Source organism: Colias eurytheme, chromosome 10, assembly GCF_061535395.1.
Source record: "Colias eurytheme isolate Ceu_HAF_F1 chromosome 10, ilColEury1 Martin Lab GWU primary, whole genome shotgun sequence".
Taxonomy (NCBI): Eukaryota; Metazoa; Arthropoda; class Insecta; order Lepidoptera; family Pieridae; genus Colias; species Colias eurytheme.
Genome location: NC_142989.1, coordinates 9736429 through 9763874, shown reverse-complemented (window position 1 = coordinate 9763874; position 27446 = coordinate 9736429). Strand labels below are relative to the sequence as shown.

Below are 27446 nucleotides of genomic sequence, written 5' to 3'. Positions count from 1 at the left end.
TGTATTTTTAACTTTCCCAGAAACAACCGAGATTTTCAATTTGTAGCGTATTTTTCCAATACATTTTATCTGTTACTATCTCCACTAGCAACTGTACAAGTTTTAAGTATCTAAGGGATAGTAATGATTAAATATTTAAAGATGTGTCAGAACATTTATAATCGAAATTTGAGAAAAATTAGTAAATGATATAACTAATTACTAGCTGTCCCGGTATACGTATGAAAAAATAGATGTTATTCGATTCTAAGACCTGTTATGCACACAAAATTTCATGAGAATCGGTCAAGCCGTTTCGGAGAATTTTATATATTATAGCATAGAGATTAAAATATGATTTTAATTCACTCTTTTTTACCCAGACTAGGCCTGACTCACGACGGAGAAGGACAGTGTGAAACAGATGGTCTGAAGGGATCTGTGATGGCCCCCACGGTGCTGGCCACTCTTCACAACTACGCCTGGTCTTCTTGCTCTAGAGAACAGTTCCACAAAAAGACCAAGTAAGTTATAATACTATTGGTTTAAACTAAAAATTCACAATTTTTATTAATAATTCCTTTTGCAGTAGAGTTTCAAACGGTCCAGATTTCCCCTTCGTTGTTTATAAAAATAAAAAAATAAATAAAAATTGACCATTCTTATCAATAACTTAAACTTAAGCAGAGCTTATTTACTACCTTCTCAAGCTTGCCTGGTTTTAAATATTGGCAGTACCAATTTAATATCAATTAATTATCTCTGGAAAAGAGATGTTTGATTTCATTAAAATATAATTCTTTCTTATAGGAAATTGTGGTGTCTTCACCAACGAAGCCATGATGATGGTGTAGTATTGGGTGGTGCTAAAGAACTATCAAACTACGTATTTACTATGGACGAACAGTGTAGAACTGAATTTGGAGAGGGGTAAGTTGTAATGGGTCCTCTTCACAATGGGCAGCGTTGGGCGAGTAGAGACAATCACGATAGTTTAGAGTGCCTTAATGTCTATAATCGGCTATCATTAGACGATCATTTGTTGGGCCAACGCTCTCGATTGTGAAGAGAACCAATATAAGTAATTTACATGCTATTTTCATTGTACGCTTTTGATGACAGTTCTATTATTGTATAATCTACTGAAAGCAAATTATTCATGAATAGAGTAAGATATGCAAACAAGTGATCGCTTTAGTTACCAACTTGTTCTTTATGTGTGTAAAATAATGGGTAGGCATCGTAAGATACATAATTTTTGTTTGGTTTTATTAGATCGTGAAATTGAACCGTCTGACGTAAAATATTTTGGATAGTTAGATAAATTACCGACTATAATCTAAATCTGAATGCATATATAAAACGGAAAGTTTTCCTTAAAATCATATGAAATTCACATGAAAGTTGTCAGGGTTGGTACGTTGTAGTTAAGAGGATTTTACTCCCTCACGGATTAAAAGGGCACTTAGGGCACTCCCAACTTTTATGTTAGTAACTAATATAAGTATACTGAACTGATGGTTGTTCTATGTTTTTATACCTGCTTATTAGTATAGATTTTAGTTAAGTTTATATAAAGCAAACAAAATAAATACTTTGACCATTATGTAACGAATTGTCTGTCACTCGCCGAGTACTGATTTATAGCACTTTATAGTTCGCAAAACAATCAATTACGTTTACAAATACTAGAGAGAAATAGCCCCGAAAAGCTTTTCAACCAATTTACCATTGAGCGTTCCACTAAAATATGTACAAAACGTGTTCAAAACATAATATTTAGAGAGTGTTGTTTATTTTGAATAAAATCGCCCGTTTGCAAAACAGAGGATTACTGCCTAATGTAAATAAAGTTTTTGCGACGCAATATCTAAAAGAGATTTGCGTGTTTAATAATAAAGAATATTTTGTAAAATATCATTAGTCTATTACGGAGTGAATGAAAATGATTTTTTATTATAGTTTTTATTTCTTGTAGCCTAATGACGCGGACGAGATGACTTACAAATTTAAATGTTTAAATACTATTCTAATTGTTAGGTTATATTTTTTAAAAAGATTATAATAATTACTTATGAAATTGCAACAGTAATAATAACATCGCAAAAGCAATTTTTTTATCAGATGAAAATTTGAAATCTTAAAAAAGTTTTTGATACAAACTATTTTTCCTCAGAACTTTAATTTTTTTTTCAATTCGGTATATCTTTATGGAAGTAAAAACATTAAATACCACTCGCATTCAATCGGTAAGCAGAAACTTTAAAAGGGGACAATTCCAGAAAAGTCCTTACATTCTCGAACCTTCCACGAGGCGAGACACGTGGAAACTCGGAAGATAAAGTTATTACCGACTTCATGTCAGGCTAAGCCATAAACCCGTCATCTGATTTTATACAAGTGAAAGGCTTAGATATACGATCAACCCAGAATATTAGGACAAATTTGGAAGATTTTGAACATTCGTTATGAGGTTTTTAAAACGAACTCTGTGTGGTTTTACGTAAACTTGACAATTAACTGAGATTTCTATATTTAAGATCATACAAAATATACATAGATATAATTATTATGATTATAGCAGGAAATAACGATGGATCTTGAAAAATTGTTGTCTATTTAGTTATTATAGTTTTATTTAGCGAATAGGTTAACGAATATACAAAATCTATTAGTGTCTAGTGAGATTTTTATCGAGACGGCTACTTTTAATAAATTTAGTTATTTATAAGTACATTAAATCCCGCAAAATCCATTCACATAGTAAACTTGATTCACAACAAAGAAAATAACATATATCAAAGAGATACGGGATCATAATAAAAGAACTATTCTTCACTGAATGATTTTTATTAGACAGAATAATAAGTTTGCCTTGAGAAGTCAGTCACGTATTAATGTGAAGAAAATTGTTTTCAATTTGATCCTCCAGTATTTATTCCTAGTCTTTATAGTCAGTCTTTCAGAGACGTGAAAATTGTTGAATTTCGTTTAGAAAAATAGAACCAAAAATGTACTCTTTGATTTTAAGCACGTAGTTTGTAGTTTTTCTCTTTTTCATTACAAATCGAAGAATAAATTTATTTATTCGGGAAAATTTAAAATTTATACTAAAACTTTCTTGCTATTAAAAGTGTAACCGTTCCACAATTTAGTAAAATAATCAATGCGGCAAGGAAAATTGGAACTTGTTAGTATTCAAGACGAATAGGTTATTGAAAAATGCCTAAATATTCGTATATTTAAGGAAAATAAATATATATTCGTCTTCCAATTGTGCCTTTTTATAATGGTTAGGGAGCCAGGTGCAAATTTGGTTAACTATTTCCTCTCAAGAGATAATTCGTCAGACGCATGAGAGTATAGTATTATAAAGCCTCGTGAACGTCAGCTGGCGCTCGGTTGGGGGGGGTGAGCGGTTGTAGCCTCCCACGCACATAGGAAAAAAAATACATTCATTCATTCATTTCCTCTCAGCTAAAAATTTGTCAAATTGTAGCTAACCCAATATCTCAACGAAAAAAAATAGTCAGCTGGTTACAACATGGTGTATTATACGTCAGCTGGTGTCTCGAACATGAAAGTTAAATTTAAAGACAAATTTATTTTCCGTTATTTCCTCTCAAACAAAAATTTACCTGATGATAGCTTATATGTAACTGTGGATAAATATATATGTCAGCTGGCTGTATCTTGGTGGAAAAACCGTCAGCTGATACGGGAGGCTAAAACCGCTGTTCCCCCCAACCGAGCTCCAGTTGACGTTCACGAGGCTTCATAATACTATACTTTGATGCATTTTACTAATTACCGCTTGAGAGGAACTTGGTCATAAAATCTGCTGCTGGCTCCCGGACCATAACATAAGTGCGCACGTCGGAGTGACATCTTGAATTCATATGGAGATTTTTCCGATAATTTGGTCTCGTAGCTTTCAATACATGCCAAATTCAGAGCAACTGTTTCTATGGTTTTTTCGTCGATTAGCCATATTTATAGAAATAATTAACTTTTGTCTTTAAATTATGTAGATACAGGTAATATTGAAAAATAAAATTAATATAGGTACCTACCTACTTTTCAAAAAAATTAAATACAAATCTTTTAATATTAGTTTATATTTCAAAATAATAATGATATATGTATAAGCTTCATAAAAATAATGATTAGTACACATAGAATTTTATTAAATTGCAGAAGAACATAAATGTGCAATCTATACTAATATTATAAAGCTGAAGAGTTTGTTTGTTTGAACGCGCTAATCTCGGGAACTACTGGTCCGTTTTGAAAAATTCTTTCGATGTTAGATAGCTCATTTATCGAGGAAGGCTATAGGCTATATATCATCACGCTACGGTCAACAGGAGTGGAGCCACAGGGGTGAAACCGCGCGGAGCAGCTAGTAATAAATAAAAAGAAAAGCAATTGAACAAATAAAAGTTCACGAGCTTAGTTTACAATCTGAACCAAAGTAAACACATTTAAAGTTTTAGGTGTTTTAAGCTGGCGTTAAACAAGTAAAACCATTTTGAGCTGGAGATAATAAAATCTAACCTAATCCTGAATGGATTTTTATTTTCTATTGTATTCTAATATTATTTCTAATCTACAGACTGTTAATTGGATGAGATTGTGTTTGAATAATCCTTTAAATAATAAAAATGTTTTATTCTTTAAAGTTTCTTGTCAATTATTTCAAAATTACTTATAATAATATAATGAATTATATAATTGAGGAAGATATTACGAATTGACTCACAAATTGATAGAATAGTCTCTCAAGTCACACACACCATTCAAAAAAATCTCCTTTATTTTCTTAACTATTTCTTAAACCAACGAAAACATCAAAAAGCCAGCGCTAACACGATGTTTGAAACATTAAAAGAATCTTGAAATATGCGCTTTGAAACGGAGCTGCTGTTAACAGCTCTTTGGCACTTAAGTACGCAATCATTCTCCTCGTCTTACAGGGACGTAATAGTCAGCGTTCACGGTTTTCATAAATTTTCAGTATGCGCTAAATTATAGTAGTATGGTAGGTGTTATTTTTTTACCGCCTCCTTGCTACAGTGGTTGACGCGTGAGCGAAGAACCGAGGGATCCTGGGTTCGATTCCCGGTGGAGACGAAGAAAAAAAATGTCTCGGTCTGGCAGGACACAGAAGGCTGATCACCTACTTGTCCCTAAAAAAATCGATCAGTGAAACAGATGTAGGTATGCATAATTCATCTAGCCTCTTACCCCACTAGGGGACACGGGACTTCACTATGGTAGGTGTTTTTACGAAAAGTTGTACCTATAGTAAAAGCACAGAATACTTAATAGTAGCTAACGCTAGTAAAAGTGTCATTACTATTGAACTTAGTAGTGGGATCGGACTATTATAAGACATACAAATACACAAGAAACAATGAACACATATTTATAACTAGCTTTCCGCCCGCAGCTTCGCCCGCGCAGTCAAAGAAAATCCCGCATAGTTCCCGTTCCCGTGGGATTTCCGGGATATAACCTATCTTATTTCCCGGGATAAAAAGTAGCCTATGTCCTTTCTCGGGTATCAAAATATCTCTATACCAAATTTCATGCAAATTGGTTCAGTAGTTAAAGCGTGATTGAGTAACAGACAGAGTTACTTTCGCATTTATAATATTAGTATGGAAATACTCATGATGAATTTGTTTTTAAGTACAAATGTTATTGGCAATTTTTTACTGATTTATTATAATCATTTACACATTCTTAAGACTATCTATTAATTACCTGCAATTATTTAACAATTTATTTAATAACAATTTAAAAGTGAGAAGCTTTTACATAGAGATATCAGTATCAAAGTTTTATCACTAAATTACGAGGACTATGCACTTGTAATGCAATAATTATATAAGAGGAAGTTTACAGATAATTATCAGTTCATAATGACCGTATTTCCTCTATTCTACATGCAATTATTATTACGTATACTCTTCTTATTTTCTTTTATTTCGAAATTTTATATTTTTAGTAACTTATAATGAATTTGAGATATTCTTCAGAATTTTCATTTGATTTAAAAATAAGGTATAATTTTATTGTTTCTATTTTTAAGAAATCTTTATTTAAATTAATTTTTTAATTAATTTAAAAGTAAAGCCTCTCAACAACAAAATTAATAGTATGTAGATTGTAGAAGCAGTTGTTCCGAGCTGACCTCTAGTTGTGCTATAAATCTGAATTGCCCTCCATAAATACATAATTTATTTGATAATTAGATACCAAATACGATTTAGCTACAATGTTTTCAAGTTTTACTATTATGTCCATAAAATAATCGTTATTTCTTTTATAAAAGTTGGTCAATGTCGTATTGCGTATTGCTCTAGTGATAGGTACCTATTCTATCTATCATATTAATTATGTGTAGTATTAATTAAAACGGCACATTTTTTCGTTGTATTCAATTTATTTTCAAATGCAACAAAATAATATCTTAAATGAAAAGTGGAAAATAAAAATAAAAAAGTGGCATTCGGTATTACAAACAAGAATGTAAATCATCTTGTAGATTCTTTATTTCGATTGTATGATATTGATGTTTTTATATCGTATAGTAACACTGTATCGAGTATTGATTCAGACTGTCCAATAGCAAAACTATTTCGCACTATCATGCAAAACTTGCAAATGTATTTTGCGAAGATCAAACAAACGTGCAGAATTGGAATCGTAAATCATTCGTTTATCGAAATATATGGTTGGGAACATTCGATGCGTCTGCTTTATATTGAACTGATAAGTGGTGGACTTTATCATAGTTGATTGCGTTCTAAAACGCATACTATAGCGTGTAATTGTGCACTAGTTCATGCATGCTTAGGTACTGTATTTGCTAATTAGGCGCATTTCCCTACTCTCTGTTATGAAAATGCATTCCTTTAATGAGAATGAATGATCATTAAGTTCATTCAATTCATTCAGATTTAATAAGAAGATTATTATGTGAGGTAATTATTAAGATTATTATGTTAAGTATTGAAAATGAAAATGATTCAAATATCTATTTGTTAGTTAGAAGACGGATTTATTCTGTATTCTAGAAACTTCTCAGAATCACTTTTGAAGTTATGAATTTCAATAAAAAACGTGAGAGGCGAGAGCTTTTCTTTTTTGTACTTGCATTTTCAGATGTTACTAGATGACAGAAGTTAAAAGCTTGATAAATATATCTCAACTATCCATATGTAATCATGTAAACTTAAACGTAGTTTATATTTAAAATGTTATTAGAGGCCTATGTAGCTTTGGATAGATTATAGACCAATATGGTCGACAAATAATAGACAAAAGAGGATTGTATACGAATATGGGAGATACGGTCTATTGCCACACACGCCCATATTCAGAAGGCTATACCAATTCTTAAGTGTAATAAGGGTTGCCAACAAAGGTCTAATAACTTCATATAACAATTATATTTTTTACGCTTTGTATATGACACCTATGTATAGTTTTCAAATTTACTATGGCAACAATTTAAACATCATCTCTATTAGAGTGTTCAATTTTCGAAAGGAAAAAATAACCTTTATAAAGTTAAAACTTAAAAACTACATTTAAGCTGTAAAGTTATTAATTAATGCACTATTAAGTAACGAAAAGGTTAAATATTTGATTCGATGTCCCCGAATTTCATTATTTTGTGCTGTTTAATCGATAGCTGGTAGTGGATTTTCTTAACAAACTGCTTTTCTTTTCCAACAAAAATGCGTAGTTTTTGTAAAAATCGAAAATGAAAATTATTTTTTTTAAGGTTATTTTTGTACTAAGAACGACACTTTTTAGACTGGGGTAGAAGCCTTTGAAAATAATGAAAAGATAAAAAAAATCGCAGTCGGATGAAACCCATTAGAAAAGGAGGGGAATATGATAAAAATGTAAGGAAAAATAAATTACGGTCAATCCGAGTTCGGGAAGCGGGAGGGGGGAGCTTTAAAGAGAAAAAAATGGTTTCTCTCGATTTCCGACAAAACTACAAGTCCTATAGAAAAAAGTTCAATGGCAAAGTTGTAGGTAATTAAAAGTTCTACAACTTTTGTATTCACAATTTTTTCACATAACCTAAAAATTTAGGTGAAAAATTAAAAAAACCAAGTTTTTGGTCTTTTATTTCTATCTACTTCAAAATTTATTTTTTTTCTACGAAATTTGGTGGAAACTTACTTTATTATGTCCCAAATACACTGTAATTTATTTGATTGAAAATATTTATTTTTTCGCCTTATTTTGAATTAATACCAAAAAAACAACCTAATTTTCAATCGAAAAGTCACCCGTCAAAATATCAGCTTTTTTCAAAAACTTGGGGTGCCTTTTATTCATTGAAATCTCTACTTTCATATGGTGTAAAAAAAAAAAAAAAACACCACCATAGTAAATGTTCTCAGGAAATGCATACAAACAGTCTGAAAATTAGCTTTTACTAAATCAGGCACACTTCTTGAACTCTATATCTTCTCTTGTATCGGCTTTTCGGTAATATTTCAAAAGAAAAATAATTATCTGTTCTAAGTTTAATATTTTACAGCATATTCAAAAGCAAAATGATGTCGATAAAAACATTTCAGGTAGTTCGAGAAGTGTGCCTGATTTAGTAAAAGCTAATTTTCAGACTGTTTGTATGCATTTCCTGAGAACATTTACTATGGTGGTGTTTATTTTTTTTACACCATATGAAAGTAGAGATTTCAATGAATAAAAGGCACCCCAAGTTTTTGAAAAAAGCTGATATTTTGACGGGTGACTTTTCGATTGAAAATTAGGTTGTTTTTTTGGTATTAATTCAAAATAAGGCGAAAAAATAAATATTTTCAATCAAATAAATTACAGTGTATTTGGGACATAATAAAGTAAGTTTCCACCAAATTTCGTAGAAAAAAAATAAATTTTGAAGTAGATAGAAATAAAAGACCAAAAACTTGGTTTTTTTAATTTTTCACCTAAATTTTTAGGTTATGTGAAAAAATTGTGAATACAAAAGTTGTAGAACTTTTAATTACCTACAACTTTGCCATTGAACTTTTTTCTATAGGACTTGTAGTTTTGTCGGAAATCGAGAGAAACCATTTTTTTCTCTTTAAAGCTCCCCCCTCCCGCTTCCCGAACTCGGATTGACCGTAATTTATTTTTCCTTACATTTTTATCATATTCCCCTCCTTTTCTAATGGGTTTCATCCGACTGCGATTTTTTTTTGTTTCAAAAATTATCTACTCTAGTCTATTTATACCATTGTCGTATTAAAACTTCTAGTAATCTCGCACACAGGCAATATTTTTAAATATAATGCCGTATTATTAATTTATTTATAACAATTTCTTAAATTATATTACCTGGAAAATGTAAGTTTGTATTTACCACGTATTTACGACATGCCATTATAGATAATAAATGTTATATGACGCGTTCACAATTGTAGATAATAAATATAATTCGAAAGTGATTTTTAAAATGAATTTGTCAAAAATAATTTTAAGGACAGCGCTAGTCGTCCGCTAAACGGATGAATAAAATAAATTAGTTGTCCGATTACCGGATGAATAAAATAATAATTCTTTAGAGAACTGCCGCACGTATTATAGGTTTTTTGTGGGGGGAGGAGAGGGGGGAGGAGGGCACACGTAGGTATTTGATTTTTTTTGCGCGTCGACGGAGCCCCGCTTCGCGGGGCTCCTATTTCTGTGTAGTTTTTTTTTTAAGAAACCTAACCTAACCTAACCTAACGGCTAACCTAACCTAAACTTGATTTTTTTTTGCGCGTCGACGGAGCCCCGCTTCGCGGGGCTCCTGTTTCTGTGTAGTTTTTTTTTTTAAGAAACCTAACCTAACCTAACCTAACGGCTAACCTAACCTAAACTTGATTTTTTTTGCGCGTCGACGGAGCCCCGCTTCGCGGGGTTCCTATTTCTGTGTAGTTTTTTTTTTAAGAAACCTAACCTAACCTAACCTAAACCTAACCTAACGAATTGAGGGCGAATATCTCGGCCATTTTTGATTTTAGAGAAAAGTTGTTCCTATAAAACATGCTTATATTAGCGTAATCTTTACGATAAAACAATAATAAATAGGTGTTATAATGACACCAACTCCATCAAAAATTTTCTAAGTCCTGAGCCCCCTTTGCTTTAGTCCAACCCAACTAGCTTTAGTGTTAAAAGGTTATCTAGTAATCCGAATAATCGGACGATTAAATTATTTTATTCATCCGGTAATCGGACGACTAATTTATTTTATTCATCCGTTTAGCGGACGACTAGACACTTTGTAATTTTAATTTAGATAGCATTTGATAATAACAAAAATTTTACGATACATAAATAAAATACAAACAGGTTGTTTAAACCTACGTAGTTTTTTTTTGTTTGAGTGGGAATCGCCCTAAAGTCGCTTCTGGCACTCGCCGGCCGCTGCCGCGGCACGCTCGCTTCGCTCGCTCGGCTCGTGCGGCAGTTCAACAGTTAACCTAACACGCTCGTCGCTTCGCTCCTCGCTACCTATTTGAATACTAAAAGTAAAAGTTAATCGATTTTTAAAACTGAAGCAAGTGAGCTATAAAAAAAACATTAAAAATTAAAATGTATCATTTATACTCTATGATAAGCTAGTATATTTGTATTGCTAATCTGTGATCTGCGTCATATTAACTAATCTGTGTTATCTGTGGCTTGTTGTGAATACAAAATATGGAACGATTTTTGGCTATACTAAATTGTTAAAATACTATTTTGACAAAATAAATTGTAATATGTAAATAAAGTAATAGGTTCGTAAATATATTTAAAAATAATGCGTGTGAGTGTGATAATTAGACATTTTGATACTATAATGGCTTAAGATTTTACTTTAAGTTGCGTTTTTAGTACAAAAATAACCTTAAAAAATATCATTTTCAATTTCGATTTTCACAAAAACTACGCATTTTTGATGGAAAAGAAAAGCAGTTTGTTAAGAAAATCCACTACCAGCTATCGATTAAACAGCACAAAATAATGAAATTCGGGGACATCGAATGTAATATGCAGCCAACGAAAATAATAATATAAAACGATTAATTTAATATTGACAACCCTATAACATCTCAATCTTTGAACCTAACTTGGCTATAATTACAGAGAACAAAGCTCCAACTTCATTGTCTAAGAGCCTTTATCATATACCGCGATTCCAAAACTAAAACCATTGTTATACGAATATATTGTGAAACTAATACATTCGTTAAATGTACTTATTAAAACGTATTTAGATAATTCATTGAACTAAAAGTATTTTATTCAATTTAAATTAATATACGATACCATTATTTCAATTTACGACAATATACAAATACAAACATACAAATCATATTTGAATAATAATATATTAACTACCTATTCTATTAGGTGCCTACCTACTTTAAATATTTACCCGCTCAAGAACAAAAATGTGATAAGATTTCTCCGCTGATTACTCAAATAACTTAACTAAACCAAAAAAAAATGGACAGGCTTTTACGTGCTTTTATCGTTTTATAAATAAACGACAAATTCAAGTAACATGAAATGCTTTTATTCTGTCTTCATTAGTCTTCATTCATGGTAACATTTTGGATGCGACCAAGGATGCGACATAACCTAAATTTTAAAATTGACACTGATATTTTTGGATAAGTATGCCACTGTTAAATTGACATTGACCTACAAAATGCTGATAAAACGATAAATTACGTGAACGCGTGTGAAAATACTGAGCTAAAAATATTTTTTCATGAGTGATGTAAATGTCGGCTCGGATAAAAATAAGTACTCGTACTTCTCTTAATTCACTTTAAACACTAAATATTTCAGATCTAAATAACCAGATATAAAACAATATTAAAATAATAAAGTAGAACGTTAGTTAAAGCATACATACCGATAATGTTTCTTTATTGCTTCTTCTTTTTATAAATCTTTATTTATTTTTTGTATGAAATGCGGTAAATATGGCGGTAAAAAAAAATTAAAAGTAATATTGCCACCAATAAAAAAAATTAATTGAATTAAATTGAACGTTTAAAAATACTTTATTTAAAGTGAGTTATAATTATTGGCACATATTTAAATTCATGGTATAAAATAGAAATAATAATTGTAATATTATTTAAGTTTAAAAATGCTTTTAATAATATAGTGCACATTTTAAAAAGCTTATAATATAATCTATATTGCTATGTAATGTCAGGTGCCAAAATGGCGGTTATCTGTGGTGGAAAACTAAATGCGCGGGAAAGTTTTTTTTTAATATGTAATTGCAAAAATTCATGACTGTTTTTCATTAAAATAGATATTTTATGTAATGTAGGTAATTATACATTAAAAATAGATGTAGTATATCTTTATAGTGTATAAGTTCGAAATATTCATATCTATTAAATAATAAACTTTATTGAATACAAAGCAAGGATACCCGCAGCCGCATACGTAAGATTATTTTTATTGTTAGACATTATTACATTGTATTGTAATATGAAAGCTAGAAAGAGTACCTACTTATCACAAAATCTATACTTATTAGGATTTCTTTGTTCCTTGTATGAAACTGATACATAATTGTAACATTAAGTATTATAATTGTGTAATTAAAGATACAATTTTATAATATTGTGTACTTACCTTCATTGTATTTATATTATGTGCACTGACGCTATAATACGGCGTAATATAAATTTTGCGTTTTTATTTTTTTGAGGAAAATGATTAGTATTAACAATAATACTTTAAATCGTGACATAATACATATAATATGTACTGTAGCGTTGCAATCTTTCTCTAATTGCAGCAAAACCAAACAGATATTGTAAAAACAGCTTTTCCTCGCTGAATATTTCTCACTAATAGTACTTATAAAAGATACATTTTATTTCAGATTTTCCATATGCAAATCAGTAAAAATCAAATCGCCATGTGCTCGATTATGGTGTGCGCATCGCTCGATGCCCCACGTATGCCGGTCGAAACGAGCCCCACCATTGGAAGGCACGCCTTGTGGAGTCAATCAGGTATTAAATATTAATGTTAATAATGTCTTTCGACTTGTTTTTCAAAAATGTCTAGAGACAACCATAGCATTACTTTCATAGACATTCCTTACCTATTTAGTTTATCGTATAGACGAATTAAAAATTATTAAAATCTAAAAGTTTATCAGGTACACTAAAAATATCCTTCTTAGTTACTTATTACTCTAAAAAACTAAAGAGACACATTAGATATATTACACAATCATAGAAATTTATAATATCTCGTTTTTCGTATAAACTATAGACTGATGATGATGAAAAAAGATGATGGAATTCTGTAGCCAAAGTTTACATTTAAAATGGCTAGATTACTTAAGAGTATTTTAAATATTATCCGGGAACTAAAAGACTAGGTATTTCGAATAATAAATAGCTAGCTGTAATGATAATTTCAATCTAAAGCCAAGTAAACATTTTAAGAAAATAGTCTTTATATGAAAGGCCTAGTTAAGTGGACATTAAGATTGTTTAAGTAGATAAAATAGCTTCATGCGAGATCGCTATGCGTAATTTAATGAAATGCTAGTCACAGTATCCGAGCTATGCTAATAGTAAACTATGAAAGTCTTTAATAATTGCGGTCATATTTCTGCCGCTGTCTACTTTTTATTTATTTGCTTGATACGAGCAAAAAGTATGCAAATCAGTTTATAGTCTGCTATATTAAATGGCTTATAATGAAGCTTTTAGTTGAAAGGGAATTTGTTAGAAAAATATTAACTTTTCTGAACCTATATTTTTAGCATATTTTAGGTACGTTTTGCAAATATATTTAAAATAATGTTGTTAGAGTTTAATTTCATAATATAATAAGTATCAGCTTTTTGAATACTTTTTTATCTCATAAGATACAAGTAGATACCTATTGTCACTGACTAAGCCATCCACCTTAGTACCTAGTATTTTTGTTCAGCCTTTTAGTCTCTGATCAAGTTTTATAGTTACGTTTTGTTAAGTTATAGTTGTTAAGTGAAGTTATAAAGTACCTAGGTATGTCATTTTACATATTTAACATTAATTAACCAAAAAACACAGTCATTTAAAAGGGAATGCTTTAATAAATTCCCTTAAAAGAGCATCACTCATTGCATTCATGTTATGCACACAACTACTCGAAATTCCATCAACGTCTGCGCCATCCGCTCGTGTGTGTGCATAAATTCAATAAAATCCTTCATGAATACATTCCGAGATGAAATACCATATATTATGATACGCAATATTCATTGAAAAATGAACTAAAACTCGCATACAGGCAAGCCAATCAATAAATTACAAACAAAATTGATGACTTCATAATTAAATCGTAACGCATGAGTAATTCCGTGGCCTTGGTGTCGCTCCTTGATTTGGCAACTGTATTTAGTTTTTTGTAAGTACGCGATGTGAATATGATTATACATCTTTGTCTGACCTAGCGCTATGCTGGCCTGTCGCCAAAGGTCAAATAAGGAAACAAGGAGAACACACAAATTTTATAATTAAATTCGTTTATTTATATTAAAACACGTATCATCTGATGAGACATAAAACCCTACAAGTATACAATACATATATGAACGCAATCGTTCAAAGATTATAGTAAGACAAGAATTTTATACCTATTTGTAAAGAACATACATTGCTACTACATAAGAGTATAAGTCAGACATGTACAAGAGTCAATCAAACTCATGAATACACTTCAATTTAAACCCTTGAATCATACTTGAAGTAAATTATTGCGGTTAGCAAGAATATAAAGTAGGTAATATACGTAATACGATGTACCAATGACCCGTAATGCCTCGTTGGAGACATCTTAGACGCTCGCAATTTGCAATAGACTCAATTTGAATTACCTCAAATCACTATGTATTTGTACTCACCTGGGCGTGTAGGGATTTACTAGTTATTCCAAATAGAATATTGATTATATTAATCCCAGGTACCCAATGTCTAGGATTATTATATTTGTATTACCGCGTTGAAAACACACAAAATCCTTTTTCTATATTTACTGGTAGGAAGATATTGCAAATAAAACGTAATTTACAAGACACAAATAAAAGCATCTAAGATATAGGTTAAGTACAATGAATGAAAGACATGACGTCATTACTTAAGAAATGCCATTGTCCATATCATATTTCCGCCTGCATCATCTCATAATGGATTCCCATAACAGGAATGTTATGATCGACCCAGCTTTATGAAGTCTACGTAATTCATACATAACGATATCACACGATATATTAATTACTAAACGCTTGTTTTGAATTGTCCGAGTTGACCTGGTATTAAAGCAAAATACAATACTTATAGCCTTTGTCACCCCGGAATAATGTAGTTTTCTGCTGATGAATTTTTCAAATAGGTCCCGTACTTTCGGAGAATATTCATTGCAAACAAATACACAATCAAATATTTTCTTTTTATAATATTGGCTCAGATATAACGATTTTTAAATACCTACTACTTAAACTAAGAATCACAGGCAGCTTAAATTGTCTTCGAATTTTAAAAGCTATCATTTATGTAAGACTGGATTCAGGAATGCCTTAATATCCGCCTTTCCTGTCGACTGAACAATAATAATGATGCTTGTTATCAAGCTTATAAAGAAATTCCTTTCCTCGGAGCCGTCGGGAAACTCTTCATAATAAGAGAAAAGTAAAACTCAATTGTTTTGAAATGCTTTGCGAATTCTTGACCTATATCTTTGGTAGATGATAAAAGTAGATAGTTATGAGTAACGACTCAACTACTAAAGATTTGATACAAATTATGGACAATAAGGAAATAAGCACCTAATTTCATGCCTTATAATTTTTATAATTAGCCTTATAATAATTAGTGTTTCATATTTTTTTTAAAATACCATGTAGGTACATTGTACAATCTACAATATTTCTCTCTTTTTAAATGTTTCATGTTAACAAAAAATTAAAACTATTATCATGTCCTCGAGGATTATCTATCAAGATCAGAAGAATACTATTACCACTATAACCATTGAAACAATTTAATAAATTGCGATAAAACCAGATGTTCGATATCCAGACGTGCAGAGAAAACAAAGGAAATTAGATCATATAATTACAAGGATACAGATGGACATAATCTGGATAAATCCCCGAGACGCGGCCAAAGCTTTATTACATTTTGTAAGATATTTCTCGGATCTAAGCAGGCTCAAGCTTTAGCAGTAAACTTTATAGTTTACTCTGCACGATGTTGCAATTATTTCTAGGTATATCGTACAATTTAAGAGGTTGTAATTTTGCGCTATAAAGAAAAAGACGTGTGGCACTCGGGGACTGTCGCGGTAAAGCTATTGCATGCTATGCCTTCAAGCCACACCTCCGCGCCCATCGGAGTGGGGAGCGTGAGGTTTTTTCGTTACGGAATTTCTGGATTCGTTCCCCGCGCTCAAGGCCCGCGATAGAAGCTATGCAATAGCTTAAAAATATTAATATAAAGTCATAACTATATTATTTGTTATCACTGTGTTTATATTTTTTGTTGTATGACTAGCTGAATGATATCCAGCAGATAACAATATCGTTAAATACATAACTGAATGAGAAGCCTAGGCTATTATTGAAACGGCTGATCAACAGACACAATTTTTTACTGAAATACCATATCCATGTTACTACATTGTATTATTTTATTCCTCTATAGTGGTGTGTCGACCGCATGTGCGAGCCAATGCCTGGTCACGCACTAAAGAACAAAACAGACAAGCCCCTGGTCCCCGAGTGGGGAGACTGGGGCTCGTGGAGCGATTGCAACGCTGAGTGTGGATACGGCCTAAGGACGAGGATCCGACGGTGTTGGTATAAAGGGTGAGTACGTGATGTTGGATTAGAGAAGGAATGGAAATTGTTTACGTAGTTAAAGATGTCATGTAGAGTCTACATGTTCTCATCGTACTATCTAGTAGTACATAGCCTAGGTCTACATTGTAGACTTAGGCTATGTACTACTAGAAGAAACTATGCCAAATAGTAGATAGGAGAAGAAGGAAGACAAAATAAAAAAGTAAAACTTTGTTACCTATAAGTTATTTGATAACAATTGCTATACTAACGTAGGTACGTAAAAATAAAAACCTAGCAAATAAGCAAGAAAATATAGAATTATGATATAAAAAATATAAAAATGTTTCTATCAAAATGTTAATGATACCAAGAATACTTCATTGTAGCGACAAAATTAGAGCAAAAGGCTTTATTTGCAGAACGTAATTAAATAAGAACAGACAAAAGTAAATGAGATTATTTGAACACATAGCACATATTTATATGTGAACAAATATGTGCTCGCTTCTTCGTGCTTAAAACATCACTATTTAATTTAATTACCAAGGGTTTTATGTAAAAAAAAAACATTTCATTTCAGAAATTTTACAATCTAGATTCTGTGAAATTTTCAGTGTAATAATTACGTTATAATAACATGAATTTTAAAGAGCGTAATAAAATTGCTATTGACATTTTGTTAAAAGAACTACTTTGATGGTGATATTGATAACTAGCTGTGCTCAGCGGTTTTACACGCATTACTCCGCTCTTGTTGGCCTTAGCGTGATGATAGCCTGCCTTATATAGCCTTCCTGGATAAATCGGCTATCTAACACCGAAAATTTTTTTCAAATCAAACCAGTAGCTCCTGACATTAGCGCGTTCAAACAAACAAACAGCTTTATAATATTAAGTATAGTATATTATTAGCTTGCAAAACAATTTTAGAGCAGCACTAAAGCTTAGGTATAGGTAGTAAGTGACGCTTCGACTCGAATTGGGTCAAGCTCGCACCGGGGAAGTCACCACACCCTTACAGAATATCGCCATACATTTACTATTCTCACATCTATACAATACTTTGTTAAATAAAATAAATATACATACGGAATAAAATAATTGTGTTGTTTCGTTGGAAATTTCCATTCGAAACAATGTAAAGCTAAAACCCACTGGATTGATAAATCTCCTTGTTATTCTAAGTATTATTTTCTCCATAAGCTGGCAACACAAATAATTCTATGTAACAAGAGATTGTTCTTATTTAGAATTATTTTTTGCTCAAATACGAATGCTTTTAGAATACGAGACCTGTTATGAGTAGTTCCTAAATAGTATAATAATAAGTAGTTCCTAAATCAGAAACTTAATAATTGCCAATGCAAATAATAATCTAAAGTGAAATACCGGCTAAATATTGAAAGCGCTTTGCACGATGCGTTCTTTTGACCGCTAACGTGTTTTAATTAAGCTCCTTTCTATGAGGGCAAAAGGACACACGGTTTCATGTAGTTTAATCATTGCTTGCGTCAAGTCGTCCTTTATGAATTACCAAGAAATGATGCAATATTTTACTGAAGCGAGAAAAGTTTATTCACAGTTTCTTGAAAATCTTTGGATAAAAAATATATATTACTGTAAAATATGTCTGGTTGTAATCCGCAGAGAAAAACAGCAAAGAAAAACTTTTCGTGCATTCATGCTAGAGTCGTCTGTTTGCTTTTTTTAATATTAAAAGATATAATATTAATCTTAATACTTTATATAAAAAACCAAAAGAGGCACTTTTTACCGTCATTATAAGAAGTAAATCCTGTAGCGGGATTTGTCAGGTTAGGTTCGACATGTGAAACCATTGAGTCCATGAATTAGTAACTTCTTAATTAAGAGCCCCGCTACATAGGTACAGAAAGACGTGGATGAAGGTTTCAAAATACATCAAACCTTATATTACCTGACCAATCTTTCACCATACATTACTTAATTCTTTCTATATTATTATTTCAACTTTGACATTTGATCAAACCCGAAAATTGTCCCTATGCTGAGGGGTGAGCACAAAAGCTATTTTATGCAAAATATTATGCTTATATTATGCTCTTGATGACGATACGAAGTCTTTTACCATAGTTTTCGTGCTCACTCTGGTCTATAGATGATAACAGATTTAAAATAAACATAGATCGATATCGGAGAGTGCGTGTGAGGGTGCTGGTTCACAAGTAGCAACCTGCTGGTCTGGCCAAGCGTGTGCCGCCACTAGGGACGTACGGACGGACATCTGCTTCAGACAGGCCAGCCATCTTATACCGCATTTGCATGCTCAAGGTAAGAGGAGAAATCTCAATAGAATTTTTGAAGTGAAAACTTCTTTAGTGGCGTTGGGTATAAAATCTTAAACTCGCGTCAGGACACGTGACCTGATCGAAAAAGCGTAAGACAGATGGATATCAAACATGCTCAACGTTAATAATCAAGTTTTCCCTTCTGCCGGCACTCCCGGAGTGCAACCCGTCTTTTTTTTTGTCGGTGCTATTTCTATACTTTCTTCAAAGTAAATTTCATAAGTTGATTCTTATATACAGACATCCAGCAGATTATAACTTTTTGAAACATTTTATCATACTGTGTTCAGTGAAATCGGTAAAATGTATTTTTTTTAATAAGAACTCTTAAAATAGATTTAGTTTTCTAATAAACCTTAATAAGTGGTACCTACTACCTACCTGTGGTGATATCACCATATCATTGATTTAATTTAATGATATATTATCTCGGAAATTGGCACTACACAATAATGTATATTTAAATATTACCAAGAAAACAAAAATAATATAACAATATTTGAATTAGAATCAAAACATTGTGAGATATGGTGTATGGACTACGCCGGCGGGGACCCATCCAACTTCGGGGCGCTACCGGACGGCACGCCTTGCAGCTATGAGAGGCCTTTTGATCTTTGTTTTCAGGTATATTGCTTTGTAATATTAATTTATTGAGAAAGTTTTAAATCATATTCTTCAAAGGTTCATTCAGGAATTAAAGACTTAAAAATTATCCTAAGGACTATCCAATTCTTATTATTTTACACTTGTTTTTCAATTACAGTTAAGGCAAATGAAAATATTTATATTCTTCATGTTATACATAAAATTAATTTTTTGATTTTTTGTATCCCTTCTTAATGGGATGCTCCTTAAATTTTATGTGAATTTGCATTAATATTCTGAAACAGTCACACACACAATCAAAATGGAACTTTAGTACCTATATTATAATTTATTGGTTGGTCTTTTTCTTTTCATGTACAAGACAGTTACGTAACTGTAACATTTCGCTCGATTCATTTTTCATTAAAAAATTATGCCTTTTTTGATATTCAACTTTATTACAGTTGTGTTAGCGTCTAAAACCGTAGCGGTCTAACCGGTCTCTCAGTGCCAGAAATTATGTTAGGGAGCCTCCTCTTAAAACTCTTGTCCTTTTCCCTACGAAAATATGATTTGATTTACACATATTGAAATTGGTAGAATACACTCCTAAACTAAACTAATTTTTCGAGTTCAGAAATATTTTATTATTCACAACATCAATTTACCGAATCCTAGAATGTCTAATAAACGCTGTCAGCTTCTCAGAAGTACAAGCCCATAGAAACAGAATTTATTATCATGTAGACACCTAAGTCGGATAATGTGTCGGGTTAACTTCGTAAGTAGTTAAGTTGTAATGTTTGACATGTTCCGAATAATGGTGTTTAAAGTCTGCCCATTAAGTTTGAATGTGTGTGTGACCGGGCCCGATAGTTTAGGCAATATGTTTAAACCTAATGGACGTTGTCAAGGCTTTATTCAAAATTTAATTTATCTTCGTTATAGAAAATCTGAACCTATATGAAAAAGTACGACAAAGGAGACTATTTTTTGTGGGCCCACCAAGACTCGGTAACGTATAGTAATAAAAAAAAACGTGTAAAAATATAAAATTATATTATGAATTTTGAAGCTTCGTTGTTTTACAAACGAAACCGGAATCATGAAATCGAATTAAAAAGCCTTATTTTGATATCACCCCTGCTGTTGTGCTGTCAACAAACCAAGAACAATGGCCAACATAAAAAAAACTGGAACGAAACGTTTTTATCGATAGAATGAAAATAAAACCAAAAAGCGAAAAAAATTGCCTTCAATAAACCACTTTAGAAACTGTTTTTATTCTTATTTATATGGAAGAATACGATTGATAGCGATTTTAAATCCTGTCATTTATCAAATAAAACAATTTTTTTCTACTCAGCTAAAAAAATCCGTGTAACGAAACGTTATATCTATTGGCTGCTTTGATGGAATATGTCAGATTCCTCCTGTCGTAGCCCCCTTGCCACAGATTAGAGAATAGTTACTTCGTAACAGATACATCACTCCCATACAAAAGCTAAAATACCTACGCTATATTTACCTACAAAATGCGCCGCAACTCGGCTGCAGTAAGAAATGTACTCTACGAACACGCACCGAGAAGTGAGTTTCCCGCGCACGCCGCGTGATTGCGTCATCAAACGAAAACTTTAGGGTTGTCGTACCACAGGTTGTACCGAGCGCGTAAATTAAACACAGAGTTGCTGAAACACTTAATTTTTTATTGTTTACATTATACAATAAAAAAATGAAATCTTATTGATAGTAGTTGTTTCCTTCGGTTTCACCCGCGTGGACCCGCTATGCTATATGTGTCTCGTGGATAAAAAGTAGCCTGGTAGCCGGTAGGTTTGTGAGTTTCTTTGTTAGGTACTGCGTGGCTCCGACTCCGTACTCCGAACTCCCGACACCCGTCCACATCGCAATAACCGGGCATCTTGGTAGCGAGCGCGGGAAACGTGACGCGGGTGCGCAGTCTCGCGTGTGCCAACCAACTGCACAGAGTACTTTTATAGACCAACTGCCGCTTGGGTCGGTACCGACCTACTGTGCGGTAGGCGCTTATAGCGCGACCTTGAGCGAGTGACGGAGGCCTGCCCTTGCGTCAATGTTTGCAATGAATGTACCTAAACAATGTTTTTTTTACCTATTTTAAAATGAAATTGCTACAACCTAAGAGCGTTTAATATTACAATTGAACATGAATAATAGAATAGCTGTGCAAATGGATACCTATCCTAATATTATGTACCTACTCGTAGTCATAAAATATCACGTACCTAAATACCTACCTACTTAACTTATAATTTCTTATTGAATCAGTTTTCCCAATCGCTAAAATCGCATCAAGGTCCAGTAACTTGAGGTACACCCACTTATATCTATTTTCTATTTATAACCAAATCGGGTCTCTGTGTTTGCGGTACCTTCGTTGTGTCCGATTACTGAGCTTGGAATCGTGACAATGTAGGTATATGATGTTATCTAATATTTATTTATTCATTTATTTAAATATATTGTACCCAATGATTCGGATGGGTCACACAAGACAAATCGCTCATTATCAGTTAGTTTTTATTAAGGTTTTTATGTAGTAATGAGGTGAATGTTTGCACACGTATTTCTAAAGATTCCGGTTAAATCATGTAAAAGTAATGTCACCACTTTAATCTGGGGACTTCAAGGAACAAATTAACACACATTTCATTAATATACGCTAAAAAATTGAGGTGGGCCTATTCTCCAAACAAAAAAAATTGTCTCCTTTATATTGTCATTCATTAAATTATATTTTAGTTTAACTACGTTATACACACAAATGCAATTTGATTCTTTATTGGATGCCGTTTTTATATTTATATATTTTCCGTTTAAATATTTTCATAATTCATAACGTAAGTAGGGATAAATAAATTCTGGGAGTATAAAGAAGAGAAAACCATTTTGTCTAAATTGTAAATATTTAGTTTATAATTCACCCTAGCCAATGATTAAAGTATATCTAGAAACTTCTTTATATATTTAAATCAAAGTAATTCTTTACTCATATAGGTCTATTTATAATTTAACTAACAACACATATAACAGATAACTATCTTAATATATATAAATCTCGTGTCACAATGTTTGTCCTCAATGGACTCCTAAACCACTTAACCGATATAATAAAATTCGCACACCATGTGCAGTTTGATCCAACTTGAGAGATAGGATAGTTTAAACATGTAGGTACCTCGGGCGAAGCCGGGGCGGACCGCTAGTATAAATATATATACACACATAAAATATAAAAATGTCGGTCCATCAGGGCACATGTGTGAAGGGACAATGCAACGCCACCGACCCGGCTTGCAACTGGTGTCCAGATGGTTACTGTAACAATAACACGCATATTTATATGCGCCAGCTTGGGAAAGGTAAGGATATTATGTTTTCATTTTTAGTTGTTTTTTATTGAAATGCTTAAAAATGTATTTTTTTTATTAATTTATTCAAGAATATAATTAAGGCAAAGTAACATTTTAATGCTGTCAGATAATGTAAGTTATATATGTATTTACAACCTATTAATATATTATTGTAGTTTGGAATGTTCTTTCTTCCATGAAAATTTAAATAGTCATTGATGGACAATATAGTACAGCTATATCCACAAAAGTACATTAATTTAATATTTTCTTGATAAACGTACACAATGTAGAGCTTTAGCTTATTTGCACATTGTATACGTAAGTAGTATATTATTATTAGTCTGTGATTTGCACATAATTGTCACCAATATTAATTTATCTCGTCAGGAATAATTCCAAAAAACCATAAAGGGAACTTACAAATGGTTTCCCACATTTGGGAAAATGTGGTCCTAATTACCAACTTTTGGTGAATGAGATTAATTACGAAAATTAACTTTTACCATTTGTGACGATAATTTGTTTTAAAAAGTAATATGAATAATGCAAATAATTCTATGATTGTATTTATAGAATAAATTTTAAATATCTACAAACCACATTATTTAACCAGCCAATTACCTATAAAAAACTAGACTCATATAAATCGCCTAATAAAAGGTCGTCAAAAAATGTCCGAGCATGTAGTATCTAGCTACCACTAGCTGCTCCGCGCGGTTTCACCCCCCGTGGCTGTTGGTCTTAGCGTGATGATATATAGCCTATAATCTTCCTCGATAAATGGGCTATCTAACACCGAAAGGATTTTTCAAATCGGACCAGTAGTTCCCGAGATTAGCGCGTTCAAACAAACATGTTTGTTAAACAACTCTTCAGCTTTATAATATTAGTATGGATTAATTCAAATTAGCACCTTATTTCGTAACCTTCAAAGTGTTAAAACCTTATTAGATAACTCTGCTTAATCTTTGCAGGCAGAGTTTTGCTTGGGACACTTTTTGAGCGCACTTGTGAGTCTAGTAATTTACTGTACGGTTGTAAATCCTTTATTTAAATTCCACTAGGTTGGACCCGTCTAACAGTAATACCACACGAAGCGAACAAACTATCCATCCACATAGCTACCCCCGTTGCCCTAAACATAGCAATACGAGAACGACGCCGAGACAGACCCATCCTAGAACTAAGCAAACACGCAAAACGCATAGATATAGAAAGCAAACAGGACAAATATCTCAAATACGATCCGAATGTACCACAGAATTTACAAATTATAGAAGTCGATAGTAATGTAATAGATATTAAGGAAGATAAATATGCGTATGAGGGGGAAGTGATTGCAGCGGGGGGTTTGGTCAAGTGGAAGCAAACTGATTCTGATGTGTTTATTACTTCGGATTCCAGGTTACACACGGATTTGATGATTATGGTAAGTTCAAAATTTTAGAATTACATGTAGATTTTAATATACCTACTTTAGATTTTGATAAATTAGTGTGATGATACGATGATCCATTTAAACTTTAAAGGATCTCGATGTAAGAAACTTATGTTGGTTGTAGTGGTTGAAATAAAAACTTAATTTCAGACTAGCTTTCCGCCTGCGGCTTCGCCCGCGTTTTCAAAAAAAAACCCGCATAGTTCCCGTTCCCGTGGGATTTCCGGGATAAAACCTAGCCTATGTCACTCAGAAATGATGTAGCTTTCCAACAGTGAAAGAATTTTTCAAATCTGCCAAGTAGTTTCGGAGCCTATTCAATTCATACAAACAAACAAACAAACAAAAAATCAAACCTTTCCTCTTTATAATATTTGTATAGATATCATCAAGGAAGTCTTGATATTAAATTATACAGTAGAATATGGGATCTCCTACAATCAATATATTTAAATCGGACATCTTATATTTATGGGCATATTATAAACATATTTTATATGCATCATACATAATTAATTCATTAGTCAAGTCTATTATTTCATTTGTTCATGTGTTGTCAATTTTTTTTTATCATTTTATTATTTTGCGTCGCTCCGGGATTTTAAACACACTATTTTGGGCATAATAACTTATTAAATATGAAAAGCTGCACATTCATAATACCTCTTAGGATAATTTTAAAGGGATTACAAAAATCCACTCGCAAAGTGTCAGCGAGTCGCTTTATGAAGATCCCTCATCACGCGATCCCTTACATGATACATTATTCACACTTTTCATTCAAGTCAAGCTAAATTTGATTTTACATTGTATTTTTTTGTGTATTTTTTGTACAAATATGTATCACATTTCCACAGCGGTTATGTGTTAATAACATAAAGTGAAATAATTTAACACAATTTCCAGAGTTGTTTTTCGCAATTTTTAGCAATAAACATGGTAAACTAATTTGAATATGAATTCCAACAAATTTGACATGGAAAATGTGTAGAAAGAAATACGGTATGAAGAAAATCTTCAGTAACTTTGCTTTTGGTGACATAATTAATTAAACAAAATTAATTGACACTAATTATTATTCACTATTAAATTTCGAAGTAATAATTTTTATAGAATCCGTAATCTGTAAAAATACACATTTGATAAATTCAATACACTAAAAACTTCCGCAAAATTCTCGAAATCATGAATCGCCTGCACTGTCCATCCGGAACATTCCAGAATGTTCCAGCAAATTCTAAACGAAAAACGAGCTTTGAGCGAAAAACTATTTTGTTATTTGCTCTCAAATACGTCATGCATTACAGACATTTACAAAGGCACATGTTAGGCTATTCCATCTCTCGGGAAATTTGTTGGTTGGTTTATTATAAAAAATATTCAACAAAGGATGTTATTATGATCCAGCTAGGGTTGTCAACTGCTGTTACAATTGAATAATATTGTTACATTATCATTAGATTATATTTGTTTTAATTGAAATAGACAGTGCACTTGTCTATCTTTCTCTCGTTTCGCTTTAAATTTTTCGAGAAGTCAAATACATCCCTAAAAATGGTTATTGAAGTGAAACTTCTTTATCGGGGTTGGAAAAAAATTTAGTGTAACATTTTTTCGTTACGCGTGACATTTTTCCGTTTCGCGCCATCTTTTTCTTGTCCCTACCACGCGTGATTCGACGTATTTCTGTAAAGTTGCATATAGTAAATTATTTTTTGAAAAATTTAAAGAAGTTTCACTTCTTACGTGTGTACACTAGTACACGCACACATTTTTTTCTAACCATTTCATACAAACCCTTATAACAAATGTTGGCAACCATAAAATCGCCGCTTGTATAAAGCTCGCTCTTAATTATTCACAAACACTTTCCACTGAACTGAAGTTAATTGCGGAGTTTTTAATGTCACGATGCTTTTTACGTTGTTTATGTTACGCCACGTTTAGCTTTTCCAAGTTTATTTTGAAGCTTTGTTTGTTAATTACGTTATGTAGAAAACAGTATGTATAAATTCCAAGGGTTATATGCTGTACGTGATGTTGGTCTTTTACCTAAGAGCCCTAATAAGCAAAGATAATAATGCATATTGCTCCATTGTGAAACTAATTAAATAAAGATTGTTAAATGATTGTATTTGATACCATACGTGTGTTATATATATATTTTTTTTTAATTTATTTGGTCCGCTAACTGGACGTTCCAACATTAAGAAATAGTGAAAATACAATCATAATCTTTGTGACTTTTAGTTGGACGGCCTTCTAAGAGCGAACACAACATGCAACAATTATATAAATCTACACTTATAATAATAATTAATTAATTGTGATGTTAAATTATTAACTGTGATATTAAAATTATGACATTAGTCACAATACTTTCAAAATCTGTGTTTAATAATCTAATTTCATTTACAAATTGACAAAATTTTAAAGGATATCATTAATTAAAAATTCACGTTTTAGGCAATACCAGAGACACCAATATCGAATGAAATATTAGCAGTAGAAGTTTCAGTGAACTACAGCACGCCAGCATCCCGAACCAGGCCCATGGAATATAGGTAATGTATTTAATTTTAATTTTAATTTCTATATTCATTTAGTAAATATTTTAAAAGATTTATCGCCAATTAATTTAATATTTTATGTAAAAAAAATTAACGTCAACGTTGATTTATTTTGTACTATCTAAAACTATAATATATATATATATATATATATATATATATATATATATATATATATATATATATATATAATCATTTTACATTATGTACCGTCAAATACTACTTACATTTTCGCAAACTGTGCACTTTAACTGTATATGA

At 31.9% G+C, this 27446-nt stretch overlaps 1 protein-coding gene across 1 annotated transcript in view; it reads left to right on the top strand.

Annotated features, from left to right (window-relative positions):
• The window catches only part of LOC149905404 (A disintegrin and metalloproteinase with thrombospondin motifs 1-like), a 69389-nt gene that overhangs the window by 24405 nt on the left and 17538 nt on the right, over positions 1–27446 (top strand). Inside the window, exons 5-13 of the mRNA XM_090106214.1 lie at positions 363–503; positions 790–909; positions 12905–13037; positions 16725–16888; positions 19029–19174; positions 19700–19818; positions 23075–23183; positions 24242–24606; positions 27082–27179. Coding sequence (XP_089962340.1) covers positions 363–503; positions 790–909; positions 12905–13037; positions 16725–16888; positions 19029–19174; positions 19700–19818; positions 23075–23183; positions 24242–24606; positions 27082–27179 — 1395 coding nt within the window. The remainder of the gene's footprint in view (positions 1–362; positions 504–789; positions 910–12904; positions 13038–16724; positions 16889–19028; positions 19175–19699; positions 19819–23074; positions 23184–24241; positions 24607–27081; positions 27180–27446) is intronic.